The sequence below is a fragment of the Lycorma delicatula genome, chromosome 6 (assembly GCF_047948215.1).
Source record: "Lycorma delicatula isolate Av1 chromosome 6, ASM4794821v1, whole genome shotgun sequence".
NCBI lineage: Eukaryota > Metazoa > Arthropoda > Insecta > Hemiptera > Fulgoridae > Lycorma > Lycorma delicatula.
The window spans coordinates 133,277,968-133,305,229 of NC_134460.1; the positions used below are offsets into that span (position 1 = coordinate 133,277,968).

Genomic DNA, 27,262 nt, shown 5'->3' on the forward strand with positions numbered 1-27,262 from the left:
TAACAAATGAAGATATCAGTTTGATTTTTGTTGTGTGTATTCTTAATATGAATATCTAAAAACCAATCTCTAGAATTTTCTAGATTTGACCAGGAAAGGGTGAAGAAAGGTAAAAGTTGATCTGTGATTAACAATTTTTTTCCCATTCCCGACTATACTAAACGAGATTCTCAATAGATTTTAGCTTGCTAATACACTTTAGTTAGATATCTAAAAACGTATTTGTGTTTCTTTGAAATTCGATTTTTTGAGTGGTGTGACGGTTTTCCGGTGGCGGTTTAACCAACACAGTCTATCACTGTTATTGTACGTGCGACTTGCTGCACCTTTCACTTGAAGATCTCCAGTGTTTTTTTTTTTTTTTTTTTTTTGGTAGATATTTAGCCCCAAATTTTATACATAGACCTATAAATAAAAACATAAAGAAGCCATAATATGAGTGATATTTTCATACTCCTCATACCTCTAAAATAAAAAAAAATCCATTTCCACCTCCAAGCTCCTATCATGCAACCGAAAGTTATACCGTTATTTTTCTTCGAAAAGTCGGTAAAAGATAATAGAACTGGAAAGGCGGCTTTGGGAGCTTAAGTCAGTTATATCCATTTACATAACTTTTACATGTCTGATGTTCTCACTCATTATTATAAAAAATTTAAGTAGGCTTAATAAAATAATCAAAAATTTTACGTCCTGATATGATTACGTTTATATTTTTCAGTTTTACTATTCTGGGTTCAAATGCTTGTAAGATTAGAAAATTAAGCTGTCATTTTTCACTTATGTCATTATATTCTTTAACTGTAATCAAGCTTATCCATTACGGATTATATTCTGGATCTTATTGGCATGTTAAATAACTAGTCTTCCTTTTATATTTCCCAATAATTATGTTTTTAATTAAATTGTTTGTTCAGTTTTGTTGTGCTACATGTATTAAATTTTAATTAATGTTTTATTCGGTATGTTTGTTTATGTATTATAGTTATGAATTGTTTGTTACAGGTGAACTAATCTTGATTTCCTGGTAATCAATTTGTAAATAATACTTGAAGGAAAAACTCAGTAATGAAGCATATACGTTATTAATAGTATTTTGTTTATTTTTTATTTTTACGTATAAAACTTTTGGTATGTATTTTGTTTATTATTATATCCATTTTTTAAGCGTTTTCTGCAGATATATTTTCTTGTTTCTCATTTTTACTATTTTTCATTGTTTACCATGGAACTGAAATAAAAAATAAATTTTTCGTATAAATTTTGAGTAAATTTATAAAAAATTAATAAATTCTGACTAAAACTATTAATCTTAAAATTATAATGTTTTCGTATTAATAACTAGATAATCCACAGAGGGCTTTTTATAATGCCATCGATAAACAACTATTCAATAAATTATCATTTGTTATAATTAATTTTTAATTTTAATTAGAAATTATTGGGCCGTTTTCACGAAGAGACGAACTTCTTTTAGTAAGTTTGATTTTATTATTTACCTAATAATAATAATAATTAAAACCATCACAAGATGTTCTCACCAAGCGGTTTATTGCACTTTAATATATTGTTGATTAGTGTGAAAAAAACGTGCAATTTTCTGATATTTTTTCATTGATTTTTCAGTGAATATACTATTGATCACGCCACTAAGATTATCAGCTGAAAACTAGTTGATAAACAGAATATACTAATATTTTAGCCGATGTAACTGTATTAAAAGGTGTAACATATTGTTACAGAAGGTCAGTAATTTATATGTTTTGTACATATTATATTTTAAACGTAGCAAAGTAAAACTACATTATAGTTTATAACTATATACTAATTATCTTTAATATAATTTTTTTAAGTGGTTTTTTTTTACTGTTTTCATAACATCTTTTTATTTTCTTGGTAAATGGTTTACGTTTTATGAACGCTATCAAAATAGCAAATATTTCATTTTTTTCATTATTGCGTAAATTTTTAAATATTAATTGAGAGGGAGCGCCTTTGCAAACTTTTTGTTAACGGATGGATATTTTTAAAGTTAAAGTTTAAAGTAGTTTTAAAAAAAAATTATAGTTTGGAAATTTTCAATGAATTTTATTAATTTGTTTTTAGGTGAATATATTGCAGGTCTTGTTTCGATTTTTTTGTTGATTTTTTTAGAATTAGGGCGACATTTAGAGTTAAAAATAAATATTTTAATATCCGTTTTTATATTGTAAAATTGCAATTCGATGCTATGGTAATAATTTACCGTATACTTGCAGAAAATTATATTAAGAAGTACGTGTAATCACACGATTGAATTTTTTTTTATTAATTGTTGGATGACCAATTGATTTTAGCTAACTGAAATTTAAAGGAATTATTTTAGCTGGGAGTAAATGTTATACATATTAAGGCGTATTTTGATTTTCCATGAACACAGCTAATATCAAAAAGTATATTTTACAGAATGAACGGGTGTATAAATCCTAAGGTATGAATTTTTTTGTCTCATATGAATAAATTTAAACGTATATGTATTACTTGTATCAGCGTATAATTTTAGTAGGTGTAACGAAACAACTACATGTGCAGAAAATTGTCGAATATGAATTACGCTAACATGTACGAACATATATTTTACCGTAGGTTATAGAACACTTGGTAAATTTATAACTTTCTTAAACTGGATGTTATCGGACATCGGAAAGACGACGAATAGTAATTACATTTGGTTGCTATCATTACAGATTAGAATGAATGACAGGATTTATTAGAAAGAAAATTATTCATGTCAGTTCATTGCATAATCTTCTTATGTAGAAAATTTTTAAACTATCAAGTACTTGTAATAATGTTTTTATCTTTGATGTTAGTGTATGATCGTATACTCCATGTTTAATTGTTTTCTATTTATTATTTAACATTCTAAATTATTATTTAGAATAATTTTGTTGGTAAAAACAATTTTTATTATATTGTTTAGTAATCGTTATCTAAAATAATAAAATTTTTAAGTCCGACCTAAACAATATTTATTGTGATAAATATCGTGATTTATTGATTTTTAGGTTATTTAAATAAATTGATAAATTATTTTAATGTAATTCTTTATTAATTTAAAAAAACTCTGGACGAGTGGTTGGTGTTCGGGGGGTTGCGGCTTTTGCATTTATTTCGTAGCATTCTTAACTATTTATAAGATGTAAAATTATAAGTTTATAAGGAGGTGTTAACTTATAAATTTGATGTAAAACTGAAATTGTCACATTATGTTCTGCAGTGTCATTATTAACAATAAACATTATTTGTTCTTAGACCAGGTTTCATTGACGATACATATTGACACTAAGATAACATTTGGACCATATAGCATTAAGTCGGTTCTACTCAGTCGGTTAAAACCGATTAAAAGGGTTTTGATTTTGAAGTTTCATAAAAATCATTAATCGTGCTTTGTTGTTCATTTATTTAAATGTTGTAAATTTATTGGTTCTTCTTGTTAAAAAAAGAAAAAGTTACTTACGCCATAATCCTTCTTGTCCAAGCTTATTATAGTACTTGTCCTTAACTTTACTTTCAGTAACTTTATCTTCGCCGGTTATTTTTCCGTATTTAATCGTTTGTAGAAGATAAAACTGTGTGTTCTATAAAAAAATAAAACATTTTTTTTAAACGAATAATCAGGTTTAAAAAGAATTTGTATGTTACTTGCGATTAGTGAAATGGTTATGATTTATGATTGTCTTTCTTTGGTTACAAAGAAAGACAATAATAATTTATTTAAAAAAGAGATCGATCTTCCCACAGATGATTGTTATGTATTCCTTTATTTCTATTATCGCTTAACTCATATACACTCTCTATATATATATATATTTTTTTTTTAATGTACTATCAATGAATTGTATTGTATTGTTACTGTTTATTTATATTCGGTTTAGATAATTTGGTACAGAAATTAATAAAAAATATTAAATTTTTTTAATAATTATTAGCGATGTATTTTAGGCTAAATTAACATGATGTACATTACAAAAGTTATCTTTTGTAAAGAAGGAATGAAAAGAATCTTTCACGTATAATGTAAAATGTTATTAAACATAGTGTGAAAATACTGAAATATATTGCAGCAAAATTATAAATATAATTTAATCAACCTTAACCTAGACTCGCTAGTCAAGTTTAGCGAACAAGGCGAGCGTAGGTTAAGTTAAGTTAGATTATATTGATAATTATAATCAATAATGATTATATTGGACCTCGCTTTACCTCTGTTTCGCTTTCATCAGTAAACACCTGCACATATTCTAATTAGCCTAAAGTTGTGTGGGCTCATTACAATATGCCTGAAAAATATCAGGCTGATTAGAAATTGCTAGAATTGCAAAATGACAAATGACGCCTCTCTTTACAACAAACCTGATTTTTTCAGTTCGCTTACGACTTATGTAAGCGATGTGTCATTTCGTTTTCTACTTGTTATTATTCGTGATTTTCACTGTACTAGGATCTCTTTTATCATCGTCTCCTGATTTAAAAAGAATTTGCAAATAATTTTTACTTTGTCTGTATTATAACGCTACTTTTCACAATTTTAATATATTGATGCATTTATATTCCTCCCCTGAAATATATATATAATATTTTTTTCTGTCTCAACTATTTTTACTGTATTAATTTTACTCTCTCGGCGAATATAGATATAATAGCTTTATTGAAGTGTAAAGTATGGTGATCATATCAAAACTAGGGTATTGCGTTTTTTCTATATCTTTACATTTTAGAGTCCAACTAGTACATCTAGACCAAAAAGTATTTATAAGTATGTGCGTACGGACGTTTGTGTTGCACTGGTTTTGGCCTAATATCTCAGGATTGACCAAACCGATTTTCTTAAAATTTAACTCAAATATTTCTATAATGGGTCAATGATCATAATAATTTTTTTTTTCAAAATTTCATTAAGGAGATGCGTGATATCGCGAAAATAAACCAATATATATATATATATTTTCTTAGAGGAGTTTTAGAGAAAGGTTTATTAAAGCAGACATACGTATATGGACCTTTTTCACTATAGGACTGCACAGCTTAAAAGTTTTGATGGAAGCATTTCCCTTTATAGCGGCTTTCCATCACCGAAAGGTGGAAACGTTCATCGTGTTCGTCACTTACGTCTCCGAGTTGTCCCGGAAAAAATCCGGATGTGAGTGCAGGAAATGTATTTTCAAAGACATATTACATCCCATAGTTCTGTATGAAGTAAGAAGTTGATTAACAATATCGTGGTAATTGTCGGATATTTGTTTGCCAAGAAAAGTTTTGCAAACATCTTTAATTGAACTCCAAGCTATACTTTCTACATTATTTAACATCGATTTAAATACATCATCTTTGGATCAACTCTCTTATTTGAGGACCAACAAACATTCCTTCTTTAATTTTTCCTTCATTTACATTCGGAAATTTCTGCCCGATGTACAAAAATCCGGGAGTATCCTCTTCATTGCTTTTACAAAACTTTTTATTAGTCCTAGCTTGATATGGAGAGGGGATAAAAATATTTTTTTTGGTTCAACTGAAGGCTTATGAGTAATATATTTCCCATTTGGAGTTATGTTGTCTTGTTTCTTCCATTTTTTGGTAACATAATGTTTAACCCGTGACAGCTCTGCTGTCGCATTCACAAAGAAAACACATGTATTCCGTATAGCCTAACTGCATGCTTTATGAAATAGCTATACCTTTTAAATCACCTCGTATGTTCCAGGTATGTTTTGTATAATTTATATTTTCAAGAACGTCTTTCATCATAACATATGTCTTTTCCAAATGAATACCATAAGCGATTGGTATCGAAAGATATTTATTACCGTTGTGTAGTAGAGCAAATTTTAAATTATACGTGGCCGAATCTCTGAAAAGGCGCCAGTCCTCAGATTTATAAACTTGTCCTAAGTACAACATAAGCTCATCAGTGCTTGTGCAATACACCAAATTATTTTCATCGAGAGCCCGAATTTTTTGAAGTAAATTTTAACTTTGCAGTCTTGATCCTGAAACATATGTTTTTTTGTTCTTTTGCTATACCTTTCTTCGGTTTAAATATTTTTTGAAAGTTTATACTTCATGCATAGAGCTCTCAAAAAATATCTACAATTTTTTTAAAATAATAGACCCCGGTCTTAAAATGTAGAAACGTTTCTTGAAAATTTTATTTTTTTTTATTTTAGCCTTTATTCAAGAGGTGATAAGAGAAAACTTTACTTAAGCAAATTTGTTAAGAATAAGCTATTTATGAATACTCTTGAAAAACCTTATTAAATTTTATTCCCCCCTCCCACACCTCTAAAGAATATTAAATTGATTTTTGTTTTTTGCTTTTATCTCTTTTAATTATTATAATTTATAGCCAGGAAAGATATGCACTACTTTACCAGTTTTGTTATATTTATATTTGATTCTAAACGAAACGTTTTTCTTTTGGTGTGTTTTTGCGAAACAAAACAAAACCTTCATTATTTATTTTTTGTAAAAGTTGATATTAAATTGTTTAATTTTCTACGGATTAACGACATTTCATGTCCGTGCAAAGGCTTAACCTGTAAAAGGATAATTATTTTATATAAATGAGAGGAAATATTTAATTTAAAATAAATGATGGAATTTTTAACACTAATAAATTAATTTATCATAAAGGAGTAGTATATCCGTAATCGGGTGTAGGCCTGTAGTTATCGGTAAAAGAATATATTTATAAATAATTTTTTGTCTTTAAAAAAAATAATTTTAGCGTTCAAAAACCGGGAGTTCTATTTAGAATTAATTTTGTAAAATTATATAAAAATTTGATACACGTCTGACTATTATTTACACATTTAGTTCAATAAAAATTCTTAGTTTGGTGTTATTGAATTTAACAGAATCTTCTTAGTAGTAGTCGGCGTAAATTTAATAAGATGCACATTTTTCTGAAACAATTATCGAGTTGTAGAAGCCGCATAGTGTGGGTGTGGCTTGATTTGCATTTACAAACACTGAAAAGGTAGTGAAAACCCTGTTTAGATTTTCTTCGATTATGACAACAGTAGCCGCACACTAAAAAATTTATATATAATAATAAAATTCCTAAAATCCTGAAAGAATTTTATCTTCTAAGTACTTTTTTTTTCAATTTTACGATGTAGTAAAATAAATGGCTACTTACATATTTATCAGCGCAGCAAAACGTTTTGTACATTGTTTCAGTAGTTACGACTTTACCATCTACCATCTTTTGAACAGGTTCCCAATAACTTATAGGATAATATTGGGTTTGTATGTTTTGTATTGAATAGCACCTGTAAATAGAAAAGATTTTTTTATTAAATTTGCATACACTTATCTTTTCTTTCAAATTCTTTCAATTTTCTGTAGATTGTAATCTTGTGTTATGAATAGTAGAAGCTCGTTAGAATTCTTTATAGAATTTTTTGGAATAGAAGAAAAATTATATAATTGTAGGATAAAAACACAGTGTCCTAGGCTGAATATACATATTTAGGACATATTGCCAGCAAAACGTACAACCTCTTTAAAGGTAAAAGTTTGAAATTCAAATTTATTATGTATTTTTTTTACAGTACATTTATCTACAATTATTACTCCCAAGATCAAAAAAATATGAAAAACCATGAATCATAGGTACGTTGTCTACAATAAAAAAATTATTAACATATGAATTACTTATATTATTGTAGGCAGTTTTGAATAGTTAATGAAGAAAGTTATTACGAATTCATAGATATTCCTGTTGATCATAAACTGTCTATTTTGTTGATCTGCTTTTTTGTTACTAATTTTATTGTGTTCTAGTTATTGTGCTGACTCTGGAGTTAATTATTTTCGTACCGGTCGCTTAATATTGAAAGCGTATTGCATTGGTAACATTTCTCACGAGGAAATTTATTTTATTTTGTATCTTTTTTAAATTATCTTATCTTTAGTTTGATTATTTTTATCTTTGATATTCAAATATTTCTTTAAGTATTTTTTAATATCATAGTGTGAAAATTTGAGTTGATATGTTCGATATTTACAAACATATAATTTGGTTCTCTTTCTTTCATGTGGTATTTTTTTTCTGTTGTAAATTTAACAGTTTTAGGAAATATTACTTTAACGATTTTTTTCGCTGTTGTAAAACAAATCACATAATTCTAACAATTTCATTGACGTGTTTGACGTAGATTGTCTTAACTTACGATGCCGTTTAGATCGTAAGTACCTAGTTTAAGCGCCGACTAAAAAGATTTTTTGTTGTTTCATCTAAATAAACCCAAATTATTTCGGTATTATTAAGTTCAGGTGATTTTCTTGTTTAACAATAATTTTCACATCTACATACGTGTATATAAGTACATAGATTTAGTAAATACCATGGAAATCTACATGCTGATAATGTAAATATTTCATTGAAATTCTCGTATATTATAATCATTTGCTTGCCCTCTCACACAGCCACATCTGCTAAAAATAATTATGAACCACGGTGATTATGTCTTAATTGCTACAAAATTAAATATTATAAGCCAAAATTATAATTTTAATTTTTAATACTTACTGAGGCGGATATACAGGTTTTCTGTCTTGTACTATTGAATAACCACCGGGTATAGGCACGAACGTACCTGGGAGTCTTGTATTCTGCATTTGATTCCATTGCCTAAACATAATTTTTTTCTAATTAGTCACGAAATCCTCCTATATACTTTTTAATTTAGAAATGCATAATGTATATATATAAACTAGCCCACCCAGCAATGCCTCGCTATTCCTAGATATGAGTATATGTGTACATTAAATGAATACATTTGAAAATTTGATAAACATTAAAAACCTAAAAATCACGGAACTTCACAAAATTTAACCTTTCACTTTTCCTTTTCCCTTCTCCCTTTTTCCTTTCCGCCCTTTATCTTTTTCTCTTTATCCTTTCCCTTTTCCCCTTTTTCCTAGGTGTAAATTGGTTCAGTAGTTTTTTAGCCTATAGCGGACACATATACGTACATTGCTTTTTTATATACACAAGAAGAAAGTCTGTATGTATATTTGTTGGTTTGTTTCCTTAATATCTTAACATCTACGCCTCCTAGAAGGTATAGTTTTTACAAAAATATTTCTTTTCACGTAACTTATATATATTCTGAATATTCCAAATCGTTCCATAAATGCAATTTTCCGAAGTATCTTGACCCTAGCGGGTCCAGACTAATTCAGAAACATTCGCGGGTGTGCGCACAACTGACCAAAGTTTCATCGCAGTTGGATGAATGCTATAGGAATCCATACGGTACAAACAAACATTCATTTTTATATAGAGTATATAAGATTTAGAAGCTTATAAACAACACCTTTTAGATGTAGAACAAATATTCTTTAAATCTTAACAACTGTTTATAAAATTATGAAAATATAGTTCGGTAGAAAATATGATAGAATAAAAGAATTCATTGAAACACTTTTATCTTGCCTGAAGTAAGAGAAATTTCATTATGTAAAATTTTAGCTATTTAAATTTATGTAAATTGATTTACTAATAAATTTATAAGTAAATAATGCATAATATAAGCAGGTAATAAGGTATATAGTATATACATAATACAGTATAAGGAATAAAAGTAGTTTACAAATACTTTTTTTTTAAATTTAGATTATCATTTCTATTGTTAATCAATCAACACCTCTGATATGGTGTTGTTCAATTTTTTTCTATAGGCGATGAATGTATAAAAATTTGTAAATAAATACATAAAAATAATAAAAACAAAGCAATAATAAAAGATCGTAATTGAAAAACAATGTTTAGAATATGAATAAAAAAAAATACAAATAACTATTGTCGTTTTACGTAATCCAAAAGGAATGCGTAAATTTAACTTTAAAACATTTAAACCACTGAAACCAACAATTTAGACTGCCCACTGTGACTCGTCTGTTTTGTATGTTAGGTACATAAAGTTTAGTTCGAGTTGAATAAAGGCGACGTGAAACTTAAAGAATGAGAAACACCTCCGGCCACGAAGACAAGACTAGATACTACTAGAAATTAATCTTTATTTATTTTCTTGATAGATTATTGACGGTTGAATTTATTGTTAGATCATGTAGGCGTAAATACAAACAGTTGTTTTCTATTTAGTCGATTCTAACCATTATTTCCTGAAATAGAATCGTTTTCACTTTAATTAAAGGAAAACATCCCTTTATTTAAACCGTTTTTGTCTAATGCCTTTCTTATTACCCCATATTGAGAGTATGTTTGGATTTTTTTTTTAATATATTTCCCCCTGTAATTACAGAATTGTTGGACCAATTTTCTTGAACTAGATATCAAATTATTGGTCTCAGTTGTGCAGATAAACTGAAAAAAATACATTGGGAAAAAACAAAATAAAGGTAAATAAACGATATTCTTTCTCCAACCGGTAAACCAAGATATGAAAGTTTTTGGTGGAAATATTTATAAGAATCTATTTTTTTCTCCTACGGCCGATCACTGGAGTTGGTGTACATTTTTCGTTGACCAAAATGTGTTTTCTTATTTTTTTGAAATATTTGAATGAATTGACCGACTTTAATGCGGTCATATCGAAACGATTTGATTTTCCGTAATAGGATTTTCAGCTAATTAGATTTCCTAAATCGTTTACTGCTTTTGATATAGAAAACTATTTCAAAAAAAGTACATAATTTATCTTTTAATTGATAATTTTAAAAGAAAGCGATTGATTTTTGATGACTAACCGTTCGCCAATGACGTTCCGTGAATTTCATTAACAAGCATTCTTTCCTGCATACGCATAAAACTCGTACGATCAATTTTTCTGTCGTCAGCGGCTTTTAAAATCTTTCTTTCACTGTTATTTTAATATTACCTGGTGGTGAAAATTAATATTTATTCTTCTTCAACATTTTGAATGTTTCCTTAATTCTGGTGAATCTATATTTAAATTCACCATTTGTATTCCATAAAAATATTTATAAACTTAATTACGTTAACAGAAATTTAAAAATCCGTTATCAAAATAATTTTTTTGGCGTTGTATCTTCAATACTAATACCATGATTTATCACCTCATTAAAACAAATATTTATTTTGCTTAAAAATAAATAATAATATTTATTTAGTCAGAATAAGGTTTAAAAAAGTTGATATTTTAACTTCATATTTTGATAATTTGCTTTTTACGTATGCAAGAAAACTCTTGAGATTTTATAATTTTTTGAGCTGAACATCAAAAAAATTGTACGTTATTTTGAAACACTTTTACTGATAATTACGGGTTTATACGTACAATTTTTTTTTAGATGCTGTTAAGTCTAGCTCAATTTATTTTAAGATTTTTTAATAATTTGTTTGTAAATTTTTGTTTTGTTTTATTAGTAGTGTCTTATTTTTATTTATAATACCTTATGTCGCTATTTTTTAGTCTTTAGTGAGAAAGTTAACTAATCATAATATAATAAAATAATTTGTTAGTTACCCAGGAGTCTGTGGTGTTTGAGGTACTTGGGGTTGCTGGTAATAAGAATTTCCTGCCATATGGGGTGCTTGTGGCTGCTGGTAATAAGGATTTCCCGCCATCCCGGTATATGGATATTGTGGATATTGCCCATTGTTCAACATTCCAGTTCCTCCTCCCATATTGTTTGGATACATGCTGAAAAAATGTGATATTTAAACATAATTAAAATATATTCTTTATTGTAATATTAACTTATTTAGTTTTTTCTGTCGTAATTACAATTTACTTATCCTTAATAATTTTATCAACAATTAAATTATTCGCTACATGGAATCATATTTTAACATGCCTTATGTTGCATTTCCATAATATTTTTCTGTTTTAAATGTTTTTTTTTTCTTCTTTTTTTTAATTTACTGTGCTTCATTTAAATAACATTAAACTGGTCTGATCATTAACCCAAATGGAAATTTACAGCATATGAAAAATGTGTTTCTTAACTGGGTTTTGAATCCTGGATATCCGGATGATAGGTTGAAATGTTACCACTCCGTCACGAAGATCAGCGATTTTTTTTTAATGACAAAATAGATTTTGATTATAATATTAATTTTAAATCAGTTTTTAACTGTTAATAAAATTTTCTGGGATTCTATTTTTTTACCTCTAATTCGAAAGACTGTTATAATTGGTATAACTGATACTTAATTGAGAGAGCAATAATTAATCGAGGATCACCTCGATGAGTAATTAGTTGACTTTTGGACTTAGATTTAATTGTTATCTCGTAATTTCTTTATTGATAGTTTAAATGTAATGCGTTATGGAAAATTAATAATAATAAAAATGTTTTCATTACCCATTTAGATGATTATTATACATATATTGTTGTGATGGCTGAATACTTGAGGCCAGTAGCAGGATGAAAAAACATAATAGCGAAGATCTTCCCATTTCTATTTAATTTAATAATTTTACCTCAAATATAATTCCTTAGAGTCAGTACAAAAAAGTAAATATTCCGTTTGTATATAAGCTTAAATAGTTGATATTAAAAAAAAAGTATCGAAATTATTATTTTTTCACTTAAATGATATAGCGTATATTTTTATATTTAAATATAAGTATACGGATAATATTATTTGCTAATTGCGTTTTGCAGAATGAAATTAAATTACGCTATTTATTTGTTTTAGTTGGGAGATCGATTTAGCATTAAATAAAATAAAATAAAATTATGCATAGAAATGTATGTGTGTTAGGTTATTTATAGATTTATTAATATTCAAGAATACGACTTTTCTTATAAGAATATTCATTAGTTGCTAAACGGGGCAACATCACAAGTGAATAGACATCACATGGAAAGATAAACCTGACGTGAAATATTCTAAGCCGATTAGAGAATAATTTTAAAACAAGTAGTCTGTGTATAGAAATGTTTTATTTATATTCAATGAATATACTAGAGTTATTTGCCAATACTCGAATTTCTAAACCCAACCCTGATTTTCTTAACGCAAAAATGAAAACTGTATAATTTTATTTTCCAAAATTTACCAGCTCAGTTTCCTCTTTTTTTTAGTCAAATTTATATTAAAAAACTAAAGACTTTTTAATAACAACTCTTGAATAAAGCAGTAACGATATTCCTCAAATATCCTAATTTTGTTTTACGGTAAACTGATCGGAAGAAAAGTATTTTAAAAGAAATATAACTACAAGCAATGCTGTTTACAACATTCACGTAAAAGAACAACGTTTTTACAATTGTACTACTTTCGTTACACTTCTGCTAATAAATTTGAACCTTAAAAAAATCTGAAGTTGTTTACCCCGTCAAACCAAAAAATACTATTTTAGCATTGTAAAATTCCGATGAATGTATGTCCCTACATATACATCCGTACGTATGTATCTGCCCTGTTTTTGCTTCATATCTAGTTTTTGAACCGATTTGAGTGAAATTTGGCAATGGCTTCTTATAAGGACTGTTGAATTTTTGTCTCCTTTGGTCAACCAGTAAAAAAAATTTTACGTTTGGGTTCCGTATGTAAATCTTTCATTTAAAAGATAGACTAGATATATATATTTTTCCAAATAATTTAATGCTCCTTAGATAACACAAATATTTTCAGTTAGTGTTAGGTGTTATTCAAACTTCAAAAAAGGAGTGGAAGCAAATTTGTTCGATTCACTGTCAGATTGTTGTCCTAAATATATAATTTCATTCATTTGGCTGTATATTTAGTTTCATTCAGTGTTATGTTGTTAGAAGAAACTTATTTTTGTTTTGTTTTTTTCAGCAATTGGCATTTGATATCATATTTTCAGTCTGGTTTTATAAACTTTTATTAAATTTTGTTGCAAATTCTTCAGAATATGGTTAGTTGATATTATTTAATTTTGTTTACAACTAGTCAATTGTGTAGGGAAATACGATCATTATGAATCTTGTATCTCAAAATTTTGCACAGAGTAAAATAATTTTTTTACTTATTTCATTATTTGCCTACTCGGATACTTTAAAATAAAAATAAATTTTGCGACAGTCGTGTCCGACCCTTGGCGATTCCAATTTCTTGAAGTTTTCCTGGCAGGTTTTTTATGGATGGTTTGCCATAGCCTTCCCGATGTGGTTAATTGAATCCCAACCACCAAAGAAAACCGGTATCTACAGTTTGGTATTCAAATCGATATAAAAGCACCTTTACAAGGATTCGATTAGAACTCTTGACTTCGAAAATCAGCTGATTTTGTGATGACTAGTTTAACCACTAGACTAACCCTGCGGGTTTGTATTTTAATGTTCCAATTAATTGTCTTCCTAACTGGTAATCTGTCCCTCGGTAGTCAGAGTTTTGCCGGTTATTGTTTTTTAAAAATATTTTTCCACCTCAGACATGACACATGCTTAATATAATGTTATGGCTATTTAATATCAAAACTACGTTTTGACATTATTTCTTACTGATTATAATACTTGAGAAAGCCATTTTGAAAAAAGGAGCTCCTCCTTTTTTCATTAATAATTTCCTGTTGAAAAAAAAAAACCGATACATCATTCGTATTAAGGAATGATGTAAGGATATTTGTAAGTTAAGAATTGTATCCGTGGGGGGAATTTGCATCCCGTTTAATAACTCGGTCCATTATAGGTATGTTTTTTGATAAAAAGGGAATTCCCTATGTAATTTTTAGATGAGTTTGTTCACAATTTAATCATCTACTTTCAAAAGTAGATACATCAAAAAATGTAAATTTTTTAGGAGAGCTGAAATACTGTTCTTTCAAAATTATGAAATGATACAACCTTATGACTTATATGGGAAATAGTATTAGGCTAAAGTATTTTTCACTGAAATTTAACTTCTTAATGATTATAATTTAAGAGATATTCGACCAACTTTAAGTGGATGAAACTGGTTTTGAAACCCAATCTGGATCTACCTGATTTTGAAGTCATTATTTATTAAACGTATGATTATTTCTGCTGGTTATAATAAAATTAAAGATAAATTTTGGTTCTTATGTATTAGATTGTTTTAAAAATTCAAATAAAGAAAATTTTTGTAGCAGAGGAAGTTACTCTGCTTTACCCCATAGTTAACAGATTGATGGCATCATTTTCTACAGGCGTTTCTTCCACACTATGAACTAATTTTTATATAATGTTATAATGGTTAAATCTCTCCATGTTTCCCGGAAATGTTTTGATAGTAAATTCTTCGTATCTTTAATTTTTGAGATTACCACCTTCCCTTTTTCGATGATATTTGGCTGAGTAACATCTTTAATGGTTTCCCAGGTTCGCAAATACTTTTAAATTTTGCATGTCATTACGGTGATTGACCTGACCACGTATCAGTACGTTATTAACTCTGTTGTTCCTTCTGAATATAAATCTTTTTTAAGGGTTAAATCTAAAATACCACTTCCCAGGAGGTTTAATTACTCCTTGGAAAAAACTCTTCCGATCAAATACGATGTTATTTTTTAATAAGAGTACAGTTCCAAAATCAGAAAAATAATTTGGCACTCTAACAGTAACATTCTTAGCTTTAATTCTTTTTTCAATGCAGCAGAAAACTCTTGTCTGAAGGCAGAAAAGAGTAGCCAACTACGGAAAAAACTAGTTTCAAATTTTTTGGGAGCAAATCATCCGAGACGGCAAACCGTATTTCTGTTATACACTCTGGAATTTGAAGTTTTGTTAAGCAGTTTTATAACGCTGAAGTTACTTCGTTAGATCCTTTAATGCAATCGGGTTCATCCCATTCATAGATCAAGACATTTTCTTTTGTTTGTTCAGAGGAGTTTGTTTTCAATAAGCAGTTTGTTCAGGGATGCGCAGAAGAACCTGATTTTTTGGCAATCAAAAGAAATAATTAAAAGATTCTCCCTTTTTTCTTTCAATAAAAAAATATAAAAACTGGAAATTTTGGATGTACTTGGTTTTGAAATTAGACGATTCTGCTATCCGTCATTGTGAAGAATATCACCTAATTATTTTCGAGGAACGTTGGCCTTTCTTTACCATGTATATCTTATATAACTACGAATGAAGTATACACTTAGTGAGTAATTCGTATGCTAAAATCTATAATATTCAGCAATCTTGTACGCATCTGATGATATGAAATACCATCTTCATCAGTGATCCGAGATAAATTATCCCGTTACCGATTTGTACCTCGCTATTATAATATTCGAGTATACAGTTCCGTTAATCTAAGTCCATTCGTGTAAAAAGTTCGTTTCCATTTCATTTTTCTTGAAAAAGCAATAAGGTAGGGTCGGTACTTTATTAATATTAATGTTAATATTAATATTAATTAAGTTCATTGTTGTATAACAGTAGGGGACTGATGGATAAAATAATTTTTAGAATCTATTTTTGTGTATCAAAAACATTTAGTCTCTGTGAATTTTGATCGAATATTACTCTATTGTGTAGGCAGGCCACGTTTGGAATATGTAAAACAAATTCTTAGGGATGTAGGATGTAGAGGGTATACTGAAATGAAACGACTAGCACTAGGTAGGGAATCTTGGAGAGCTGCATCAAATCAGTCAAATGACTGAAGACAAAAAAAAAAATTTTTTTAGAAAAATAAATATTTGTTTTAATGAGGTGATAAATCATGGTATTAGTGTTATTAGTATCATGGTATTAGTATTAAAGATATAACGCCAAAAAAATTATTTTGATAACGGATTTTTAAATTTCTGTTAACGTAATTAAGTTTATAAATATTTTTATGGAATACAAATGGTGAATTTAAATATAGATTCACCAGAATTAAGGAAACATTCAAAATGTTGAAGAAGAATAAATATTAATTTTCACCACCAGGTAATATTAAAATAACAGTGAAAGAAAGATTTTAAAAGCCGCTGACGACAGAAAAATTGATCGTACGAGTTTTATGCGTATGCAGGAAAGAATGCTTGTTAATGAAATTCACGGAACGTCATTGGCGAACGGTTAGTGTTCAAAATTCAATCGCTTTCTTTTAAAATTATCAATTAAAAGATAAATTATGTACTTTTTAAATAGTTTTCTATATCAAAAGCAGTAAACGATTTAGGAAATCTAATTAGCTAGATATACACTCTTTCAGATTTTCACTGAAAATTAAAATAACTCTTTTTGTAGTTTTCCATAATTTTTTTTCTTTTTTTACCGACTTTTCGAAGAAAAGTTCGGTATTACTTTCGGTCGTACGGTGAGATCGCTGTTTGAAAATGAATTTCCTTTACCTTTTGAGGCCTTTATGTTCATAGGCCTCATAGTATGTATAACATTTTTTAGATCTCCAAACCTGCTGGATGAATTTCATTGAATTGTAGATATGCTGTACGATGTATCTAAGTTGTTCGTGTGAAAATTTGATGAAGATTGATTGTGTTGTTCTTAGGTATGCTGAATGTAAGTTCAAAAAACATTTGAACTGAACAGTTAGAAGCGTGGTTCGTTATGATGCTGTGCAAGTTGGAACGTTGACGGTTTTTTATGTGCGGGATCTATTGTTAGTAATATTAAACTAAACTAAAATCAAAAACTATTAAAACAAAATTAAGGCAGTTAAAGTCTGTCTTCCTGCGCAGTTCTGCGCGGTAGTTTATTAAAATTTATTTATTACACATTTACGTCTTTTCTTTGAAGTTTGTTTGTTGAATTTTATTTGTGTTAGATTTAATCCATTGTCATGATGAAAATTTGTATCTAGCGTTAAATGTTTGTTTTGTATACGATTGCAGAGGATTTTTTTTATTTTAGATTTCGTTTAATTAGTACTTAAAGTATTCTATGTATTATGTGACATTACGTATAAATGTAGTACGTATTTTTGTTTGTATAAATTTACTGACGGATATTAATTTCAAACATTTAACAGTTCAGTTTTATTACAAAACTAAAGAATTTAGTAACTCTTTACAATGATTTGTTTCCGTACAAGTTACGTTTGTCAGTTGAAAATTCATGACGTTAACTTTTGGAAGTTCAAACTTTTTGTAGTCTGAATTCGTATGATATAGATTTTTTTTACAATTTCTATTGGAATGCAGATTTCATTGAAAGTAGTACTTTTTTTGTCCCTTTACGAGAGGGTGTACGAATTAAAAATGACTTAAATTTCATCAGACCATGAATACATTTATAGTATTATTGTACGTGAAATTACGCTTCTTTGAATTTTTGAGGTGATATGTTGGCGTGCTCGCTACTCATTGAATCTAACGATGGTTTATTTTCTTCTACTTTTTTTTATTAATAGTTATGTTAGTATTATATTTTGTATTTGAATTGAGGGAAAACCATTATGTGATTCTAAATGCGTAAAGTTATTCAAGACAACGTTACATATTCAGAGAAGTTCCACATTTCCTATATTTACAGATGCCATAAATATATTTGAAAATCAACTGTTGGCTTGTGGACGTAAATCTGATTCTTATAATGTGTCAATAAACGTCAAATTCCTTCTGTTATAACGTAATCCGTATGATAGAAAAAATAATATTATATTGTTTTAGAATGACGTACTGGCGTAATTATTATTTTGCGTCAGTCATCGAGTTTGAATGAAGCCTTAGGAAATCTTTTACCATTAATAACGGTAACCATTTTTGAAAGCGCTAGCTAACACCCTTTGTGTATGATTTCATTGCTTTATGATCGGTTGTGTATTCTCTTTTAATGTCTTTTTATACACGTACATACATAACAAATGATGACGGGATTCTCGAAATTTTAGCTTCAGAAATTTTGCATTTCTGTGATGAATTAACTATCGGTAATTTTTCAAGGTACCCTAAAAATTTTTGATTTATTTTACAAATTTCAGAACTGAATCCCGTTAATATTTACTTGTGATGATTATGACGAAAGATAAATTTTCTAATGCATTTAAAATTGTAACCCTGATGATCTTGTTTTGCTACAGTTCAATTTGAAGTTCAGCAGAGTGATATCAAATCGACGGATGTTTCTCGGATGGTGCTTCGTTTTTGATTTTGCATATATTGAAAAAGTATTTCTTCCCTGCCGTTTATGTTTACATCAATATGTCCTGGGAAACTATCGTATTGTTAATACCCATATTTTGCCATAGGTACGATGAATCACGAATGTTTTCTTTAAATACTTTGTTCTAACCCTAAAAATATCCTTTGAGGTAATTCCATCGTCGCAAGTAAAAAGCTGGCGCTTTTATTGATAAAATCGCTTCGATACCGGGCACCTAAAGCTTTGGGTACAGAAAGGCTAAAATAAACCGGCAAATTATACTAGATGAAAATTACTCTTGTGCCTCTTTCTATTCCAGCATCTTCTTTTTTGAGAGAAAACAACATAAATGATCCCAAAATGATGAAAATCATTTTCATCATGTGGAAAGAAGAAAAGGCTTGTTATAGGCTATACAAACTGTAACTACGACACTCATTTTCCGGAAATTATAAATATACTCGTGAAGTATGCGTTTGGTTGGTTTGATCTCCAAATTTGATAGTTGTGACAATAAATGTAAAAACCCATTGATATGAATGGAACTTTATCTCTACAGAAAAAATCAGCTTAAAATAATTCTCATCGTTATCGATTTGGTTTAACTTACGAGTACATAAACCAGTTTTTTAAACCAGATTTTTTTATATAAGTTGAATTTATTAATTAATAAATTCAACAAGTTTAAGTCGACCACCTTCTTGTTCTTTTGTGCAAGTTGAATTTTATGCAGACGAAAATTCTTTGGGAGAAATTGTAAATGTTGTCCTTTGGAATTTTTCATATCAAAATCCTATGAGAGACGGATGTTTTTGAACTTCTAGGGTAACACAAGTTAATGCACTTTACATTTTCATAAGATAATTTAAATCTTCCTGGGAATTTCTGTACGTTTACATTTTAATTTCTCGTAAGTTTTAACAGTTGATAAATAGTCTTACTATCAAGCTCACCATGATCGGCAGGGCAGACAGTCTTCAAAAATTATGTTGAGTAGACGCAATTCTGCCTACTACAATACGCCATTATACGTTTGTTTGTACGGCCAAAATATTAATTAATTAATATTAAAATAATAATATTATTAAGGTTAGCATTATTATTAAGGTTAGTATTTCTTTACATTTTGTCCCTTCACTCAGAAATGAATTTTGTAGTATATAATAAATTTTTCATTTAATGAATTCTTTTTCAATGACTGTAATCATTTCCATTGTGTATGGATAAATAAAATAATGAGTTATGATAGGGACACATTAATTTATTACTTTTCTTAAGTTTTTGTATAGGTGTTTTTTTAGGTGGATGGATTTACTGTAATGGTCAGACCCATGGTTAAATCATGAACAGTTATTTTTAATAAATTAAATTTCTTTTTTATTTTAACTAATGAAGTTATTTCCTAATTTTTAGATATTTATTCGCAATCCTATTGGCTACGTATATTACGTTACGTTTACTAGTTGTGATAGTGCGAGTTAAGGTTGTTTATTTTTAATATAATTAATTTGCTAATTACTACAATTAATGAAAGATAATATATGAGATGTAATATTTTTGTGAAAAAAAAAACATTGAAAAAGGCTATTAATTATAAACACAGTTAATATTAACAAAATATTAATAAAATGAATATTTGCTTTTCTACAGTAAATGATCACGTAAACAATAAGAAGTTAGTTTAAAATTTTAGTAAAAAAAAAAATGTAAACCCACGATCTTCACACTCTGTAAAGAATCCTTTAAGGTATTTGTTAAGAGTAAAAACTGTTAATGCGTGTTAGATTATATTTTTTTCCCGACTTTTCGGAGAAAAATACCGTGTTACTTTCAGTCGCACTGAGTGGGATTGGGAGGTAAAATTGAATTTTCTTTACGTTTTGAGGTAGAAGGACAACGAAAATCCAATTCTCTTAAAATGTAATTTCCTTATACCGATACATAAGTAATTTATGTATTGATATGTATATGTATAAAATTTGTGGTTCGGAAATTTCCAAAACTGTTTGATCAATTTCATTAAAATTTACGAGTATATATATATGCTGGTAAAACTGGTCGTGTAGTTCGTGGGTTAAGTTCAAATGTTTCAAAAAAAATTAAATTTTGTGGCACAAAAATCTCCAAAATTGCTGGATCAATTTCATTGAAATTTAGCTATGCTGTAGTAGTATGTCTAAAGTTGTGCATGTAAAAATTTTATGAAGACTGGTAGAGTCATTACTGAGTTACTATCAATTTAAGGTTTTTTTTGTTTTTTTTCCCAAATTGGATTCGACAGTGAAGCATAACACATTCCGGGGGAGTGTCCTTTTATAAGCCGGCTGTATCGTAACTATTAAAGCCTGCCTCTAAGAGTAGGGTTACCAGGCCCGACTATGTCGTTCCTGTTCCCCCACCCTAGGTGCCGGAACTCGGTCTTTATGCCTTGTTTGCCTCACGAGAACACCCAAAAGAGCATTCTCGTCGGGAGTACAGTCTTTTCTATAAGAGGATGAGAGAGGATGAGAGTACCTTATCACTACCCATCTGTGCATGCACAAATCAATTTAAGGTTGGAAACAGACAACATAACCTCGATTTAAGGTTATATTGACTTTTTGTTTTTCCTGACGCATTTATGCAGTGAGCCACAAAGTAAAGTAACGAAAAGTCGGTCTTGCGCAGAACTGCTCAAGAATATTTTTAAATTTACCCTCATCGCATTTAATGTTATTTAAAAATCGTTTCCATTTTATTTAATTTCTAGGAGCAGAGATAATATTTTGAAAGATTTGTGTTTGAAATAACTGGGAAAAAAATGTGAATGTTTATAAGGGTTAAGTTAAATGTATGTATTTAATTTATTACTTATGACAACATAACGTAGATAAAATTACTTAGAAATTATTTTAATTTAAAAAAAAATGTTTTTGTAAAAGTTATTAAGATAGTATGCAGTTCCAAAATACTATGGTGTATGTACAGCTGCATTTATCAAAAAATAATTGATACATTTGTTGTTTTCATGAATTTCTAATAAAATATTTAAATTATCAATATACTTACATAATATGGTATACATATTAAATATGGTCCTGTGATATTTCATTAAATAACTGTTCAAGCGTAGATCTATCTAGGCTTGAGCAGCTACTTATATAACATTAAATATATTATATTTAGTGTTATTCAATTGCATATTATTTATATTTTCTTCCCATATTTTGTTTTCAGAATCCAGTGACGTCTATTATTTCTTAATTATACATTTTTAAGTGGCTAATGTATCAATCATTGATTATTAGGTAGGAGGTGACTAAAAATTATTCTGAAAATCGACCTGTTACAGTATACTTTGACTCTATCTAAGGTTTAGACAAAAAAACTTGCGGAGATCTGTGCAAAAACACTGACTTTTCGTTGTTTTATTTTGTTTGCTTTTGATAAAGTATCAGTCCATGCACATCGAAAATTTTACAAAAAAAAAATCTTTGATCCATAAAACGTAGTTATACGTCAAAAACACACTAAAATAAAAAATTAAAATTTCAGTACTTAGAAAAAGTATCAAGTCAAAACATAATGATCCTTTTTTTCAGGTATTTTGGCATTAGCAATTTGCCTTCTCCACCTTAATAAAAACATATCTGTTCTTTGTATTATTTTTTCTACTTAATTACTTTTTTCCTTCTTTCCTGTAATTTTTTTAATCTTTATCCTTTACCTCAATCCCAGTTCAAAAATCATTATCCTTCTTTTTAGGTACGTCGTGCATTGGCAGTACAAGTTGTTTTTCCCTGCTTAATAAAACAACTTATTTTTTTGCAATTACTTTTCTTTCGCCATAATTGTTTCTCCCTTCTTTCTTTTTCAGGTTTCTACCGTTTCGCTCTGGTTTTATATAATCTTAAATGTTCAAAAAAAGCTACTAAATTAAAAATAAAAATAAAAGACTGTATGCAGAGCTCCTAGAGCTAACCTAAAAGCGTGAGCGGAATAAGCGTGGTACCATTGACCACTCGTTGCGTGTCCCACCGCCCACTTGTCATATATCACTAAAATAGGTAGGCGCACCCTGTCAAATACCAAAACATATGTGACTATCAATAATTAATTTATCTCGTCAAAGAAAGTAATTCGCTGCCACGTCTAGACCGCTGAATGCCAGCAAGTACCTGTCCACCATTAAAGCGCTACCTACCAGCCACAGCCACATTAAGGCTGGAGCATTAATGTGGTTGGTTGAGGGCAGCCATATCTCTCGGTTAGCTCATCACAGCAGCGCGGTAGGAATCTTTTCCCTTAGGTAAACTACTGATGTCGATTGAACAAAGCTACCACATCAAGGAACTCCCACACGGTCCGACAATGCGGCTCTCGCCACATTGACTCGACGCTTGTAAGTAGCCAATTTTTCCCTTGACCTCTAAGTTCCAGGGTGCCTGAGTTCTGGCCTCCCCAGGAGCTGGGCAGTCAAACATCATATATTCGTTCGACTGGACCTGCCCGTAGACGCACAGCTCATCAGCTGTCAGGTGGAACCGAAACAAGTTTTGGTTTAAATTTACATGGTTTGAGAGCACTCGGGCTCCCGTTGCCCTTAAAAACGAAGGGGAGGCTTACCATCCCCCCAGATCTTGTGTAAATCTATACTAGGACCTTCCCTTAGTCGTGGTGTGCCATTCTTGCTGCCATGATTCCATTGAGAGGCTGTAAAGCCTCATCTGCAGGTGGGAGATGGGAAACTGTTCTAAATTTTGAACCGGTACATTGAGATCACCGTTCCGCTACTGTACAGGCCCGGCTCGAAATCGCATCCCAAATACCTCAGCCTCCCTACATCATCGCAATTTCCACATGTCCGCCTGAACTTTCACTACTAAATCAATTAGGAGAACCTTTCCCAATACAGTAGTAGCCTCGTAGGAGGTTATTTTAAAAACACCAGTGCATAAAATTAAGGCTCTGCGCTGAGTAGTCCTTAATTTTTGAATAAATGCTCGATTTCTTTCTAACCTGGGCACCCAAATGGACGCCGCGTAAGAGATCATACTTTCGAAGACACCTCGGTACACAATGTACAAATGACGGCCTGTAAGTCCATAATCCTTTCGAGCAATACTCCTATGCTTGTGAATCACAGAGACGGCGTCCGCCGCTACTTGCCTAATGTGGTTGCCAAACAGCAACTTATCATCAAACAAACCACCTAGGTAATTACGAACTGAACTCAACTGATTACATAGCCTTTATACTTAATACAGGGATTACGACTGTTATGATAATTTGTCTGCACCCTTGAGAAGCATAAACATCGTCTTGGGCACAGAAATCATTAAATTCTGAATGTCCATCCAGCCCACTGCAATTGACAAAGCCGCCTTAGCTCGGTCTTCTAGCTGCGGGCGTGAATTACCACGTACTAACAGGAGACAGCCATCGGCGAAACCCTGGGCCGTGACCCGTTCCGGGATTGTCAGTCCCAAAAATCCGTCGAATACCAGGTACCACAGCAAGGGACCGAGATCGGAGCCCTGCGGGCTTCCCCTGGTGACGGACTTTTCCACAACTAGGTGCGATCCGACAAGTAGTCACGTTCTACGGCCTGCTGGGCTACGAGAACATTGCAGCGTTCCAACTCATAGACGACAGAACTCCAACACAAGGATGGAAATGCTGCCTCCATGTCAATAAAAATTGCCAAAACATATTTACAGTCGGCGCTTTCTACTTCGGCAAGAGCATTTAAGATGCAATCCTCGGTGCCAACCCCATTCCTGAAGCCATAAAAAATAATTATAATATACTGTAACAAGAAAAACCAGTAAAATGTTACTAATTTCCAAGCGTTCACTATGTTGCAGTCAAACGCACTGATACGATCGATTAACTAGTACAGACCCTACACACTGAAAAATACACCACTACACAGTCAGCATAATCCTTAGATAAAAAATACTAACTCAGACATCATGACTGTCAAAGTAGCTAACGGTCCCTGTTTACGCTGAACAATATTCCTAACAACATATGCCAAATAAAGAAAGAACAACGTTTCTACTTACGGCCTCATAACGAACCGTACTTCTAATTTGCCCCACTCAAATTCTTTCGATCTTAAAATTGACCGTTACTCAGGAACGACTCAACTAATCTTTATCAAATTTTCATATGCAAATTTTCAGATACACAACTACAGCATATTCAAATTTCAATGAATTTGATGAATATATCATTCACTTAAAAAGTAGTTTCCTTACATATATACGTATAAAACATGTTGTGACTGATTCATAATCAACGCCCAGGGAAAAGCTACTGAATAATAAATTGATGAAAATTTGTATACACCTTCTTACGGTGCTGCATAAAAAATTATTTTTTGATATTCGTAGTTTAATTATTAAAATGGAATCACAATGAAATATACTTTTTTTTAAATCTTAAGTAACAAATGAAGATATCAATTTGATTTTTGGTGTGTGTAATCTTAGTGTGAATATCCAAAAACCAATCTGTAGATTTTTCTAGATTTTCCCTAGAAACGGGTGAAGAAAGGTAACAAAATGTTGATCAGTGATTGCCAATTTTTCCCATTTCCGACTATATTAAAAAGAGATTGTCTATAGATTTTAGCTTGCTAATACTCTTCAGTTAGATATCTAAAAACCATATTTGTGTTTCTATGAATTTCGATTTTTTAAGTGGTGCGACGGTTTTCGGCGCGGCGGTTCAACTAACACAGCCACTATCACTGTTATTTTACGAGCGACTGGCTGCACCTTTCACTTGGAAATCTCCAGTGTTTTGTAGATTTTTTAGCTGTAAAGCTTTATACATGGACCAATGTTATAAATATATAAATAAAAAAAACCACAATATCAGTGATATTTTCATACACCTCATACCGCTAAAGTAAAAAAAAATGCATTTTCACCTCCAAGCTCTTATCACGCAACCGAAAGTTATACCATAATTTTTTTCGATAACTCGGTAACAAATAATAGAAGTAAAAGCCGGCTTTGGGAGCTTTTGTCAATTATACCCATTTACATAACTTTTACATGTCTAATGTACTAACTCATTACTATAAAAAAAGTAGGCTTAAGAAAATAATCAAAAATTTTACGTCCCGGTATGGTAGCTTTTGTATTTTTCAATAGTACAATTCTGGGTTCAAAGGTTTGTAAAATTCGAAAAATATTTAAGTTGTAATTTTTCACTTCTGTCATATGTTCTTTAACTGTAATCAGGCTTGTGCATTGCGTTTTATATTCTGGATCTTATTAGCATGTTAAATAAATAATCTTCCTTTTATATTTTCCAATAATTAAATTGTTTATTCAGTTTGGTTGTGCTACATGTGTTAAATTTTAATTAGTTTTGTATTTGAGTATATTTGTTTATATTACAGTTATGGATTGTTTGTTACAGGTTAGCTAATCGTGATTGTCTGGTAATCATTTCGTAAATAATACATGAAGGAAAAACTCAGTAATGAAGCATATACATTATTAATAATTTTGTTTATTTTGTTTTATTAACGTTCCCAAAATTTTGGTATGTATTTTATTTATTATTATATCCTTATTTTAAGCGTTTTCTGCAGATTTCTTTTCTAGTTTCCATTTTTTACATTTTTCTTTGTTTACCACGGAACTGAAATAAAAAAAATAAACTTTTCCTTAAACTGACTAAAACGTTTAATCTTAAAACTATGTCGTTGTTTTAATACTAGTAACTAAATAATCTACAGAAGGCTTTTTAGAATGCCATCGATAAACAACTATTCCATTAATTAACATTTGTCATAATTATAATTAATTGAACAAATAGAGTTTTAATGAAATAATTTTCAATTATAGTTTACTAGTTATTAAGTCGTTTTCCACCAAGATACGAACCTCTTTTTGTGGCTCTGATTTTATTATTTATGTAATAATAACAATTAATATCATCTCAAGTTGTTCTCACCAAGCGGTATGATCGTATTTTAATAAATTGCCGGTTTGCGTGTGAGAAAAATGTGTATTTTACTCGTAATTTTCATTGGTTTTTTGAAATCATACTGTTGATTACGCCACTAAGATTATCAGCAGTAAACTGGTTGATAAACATAGTATAAAAATTGGTTAACTTATGCAACTGTATTAAAAGTTTAACATATTGTTATCGAAGGTAAGTAATTTACACATATTTTAAACGCATAAAAATAAAGCTCTAGTATAGTCTATATACTAGTTACATTTAAAATAAATGTTTTTAGTATATTTATCTCTAC

General features: G+C 29.7%; 1 protein-coding gene and 1 long non-coding RNA gene across 2 annotated transcripts; one reads left to right on the forward strand and one right to left on the reverse strand.

Moving 5' to 3' along the window:
* Window positions 1–1,001: 1,001 nt before the first annotated feature.
* Window positions 1,002–26,526, forward strand: LOC142326847 (uncharacterized). Its single transcript, XR_012756878.1, has 3 exons — window positions 1,002–1,131; window positions 1,627–1,745; window positions 26,416–26,526. It is a non-coding gene; the product is annotated as an uncharacterized LOC142326847 (long non-coding RNA).
* On the reverse strand, window positions 1,075–12,621 carry LOC142326846 (uncharacterized). Its single transcript, XM_075369581.1, has 6 exons — window positions 12,346–12,621; window positions 11,505–11,681; window positions 8,582–8,683; window positions 7,187–7,319; window positions 3,503–3,623; window positions 1,075–1,231 (listed from the first exon to the last, which is right to left on the reverse strand). The coding sequence occupies exons 1-6, from the start codon at window positions 12,438–12,440 to the stop codon at window positions 1,221–1,223; spliced, it is 639 nt and encodes a 212-aa protein (XP_075225696.1). The 5' UTR covers window positions 12,441–12,621; the 3' UTR covers window positions 1,075–1,220.
* Window positions 26,527–27,262: the final 736 nt, after the last annotated feature.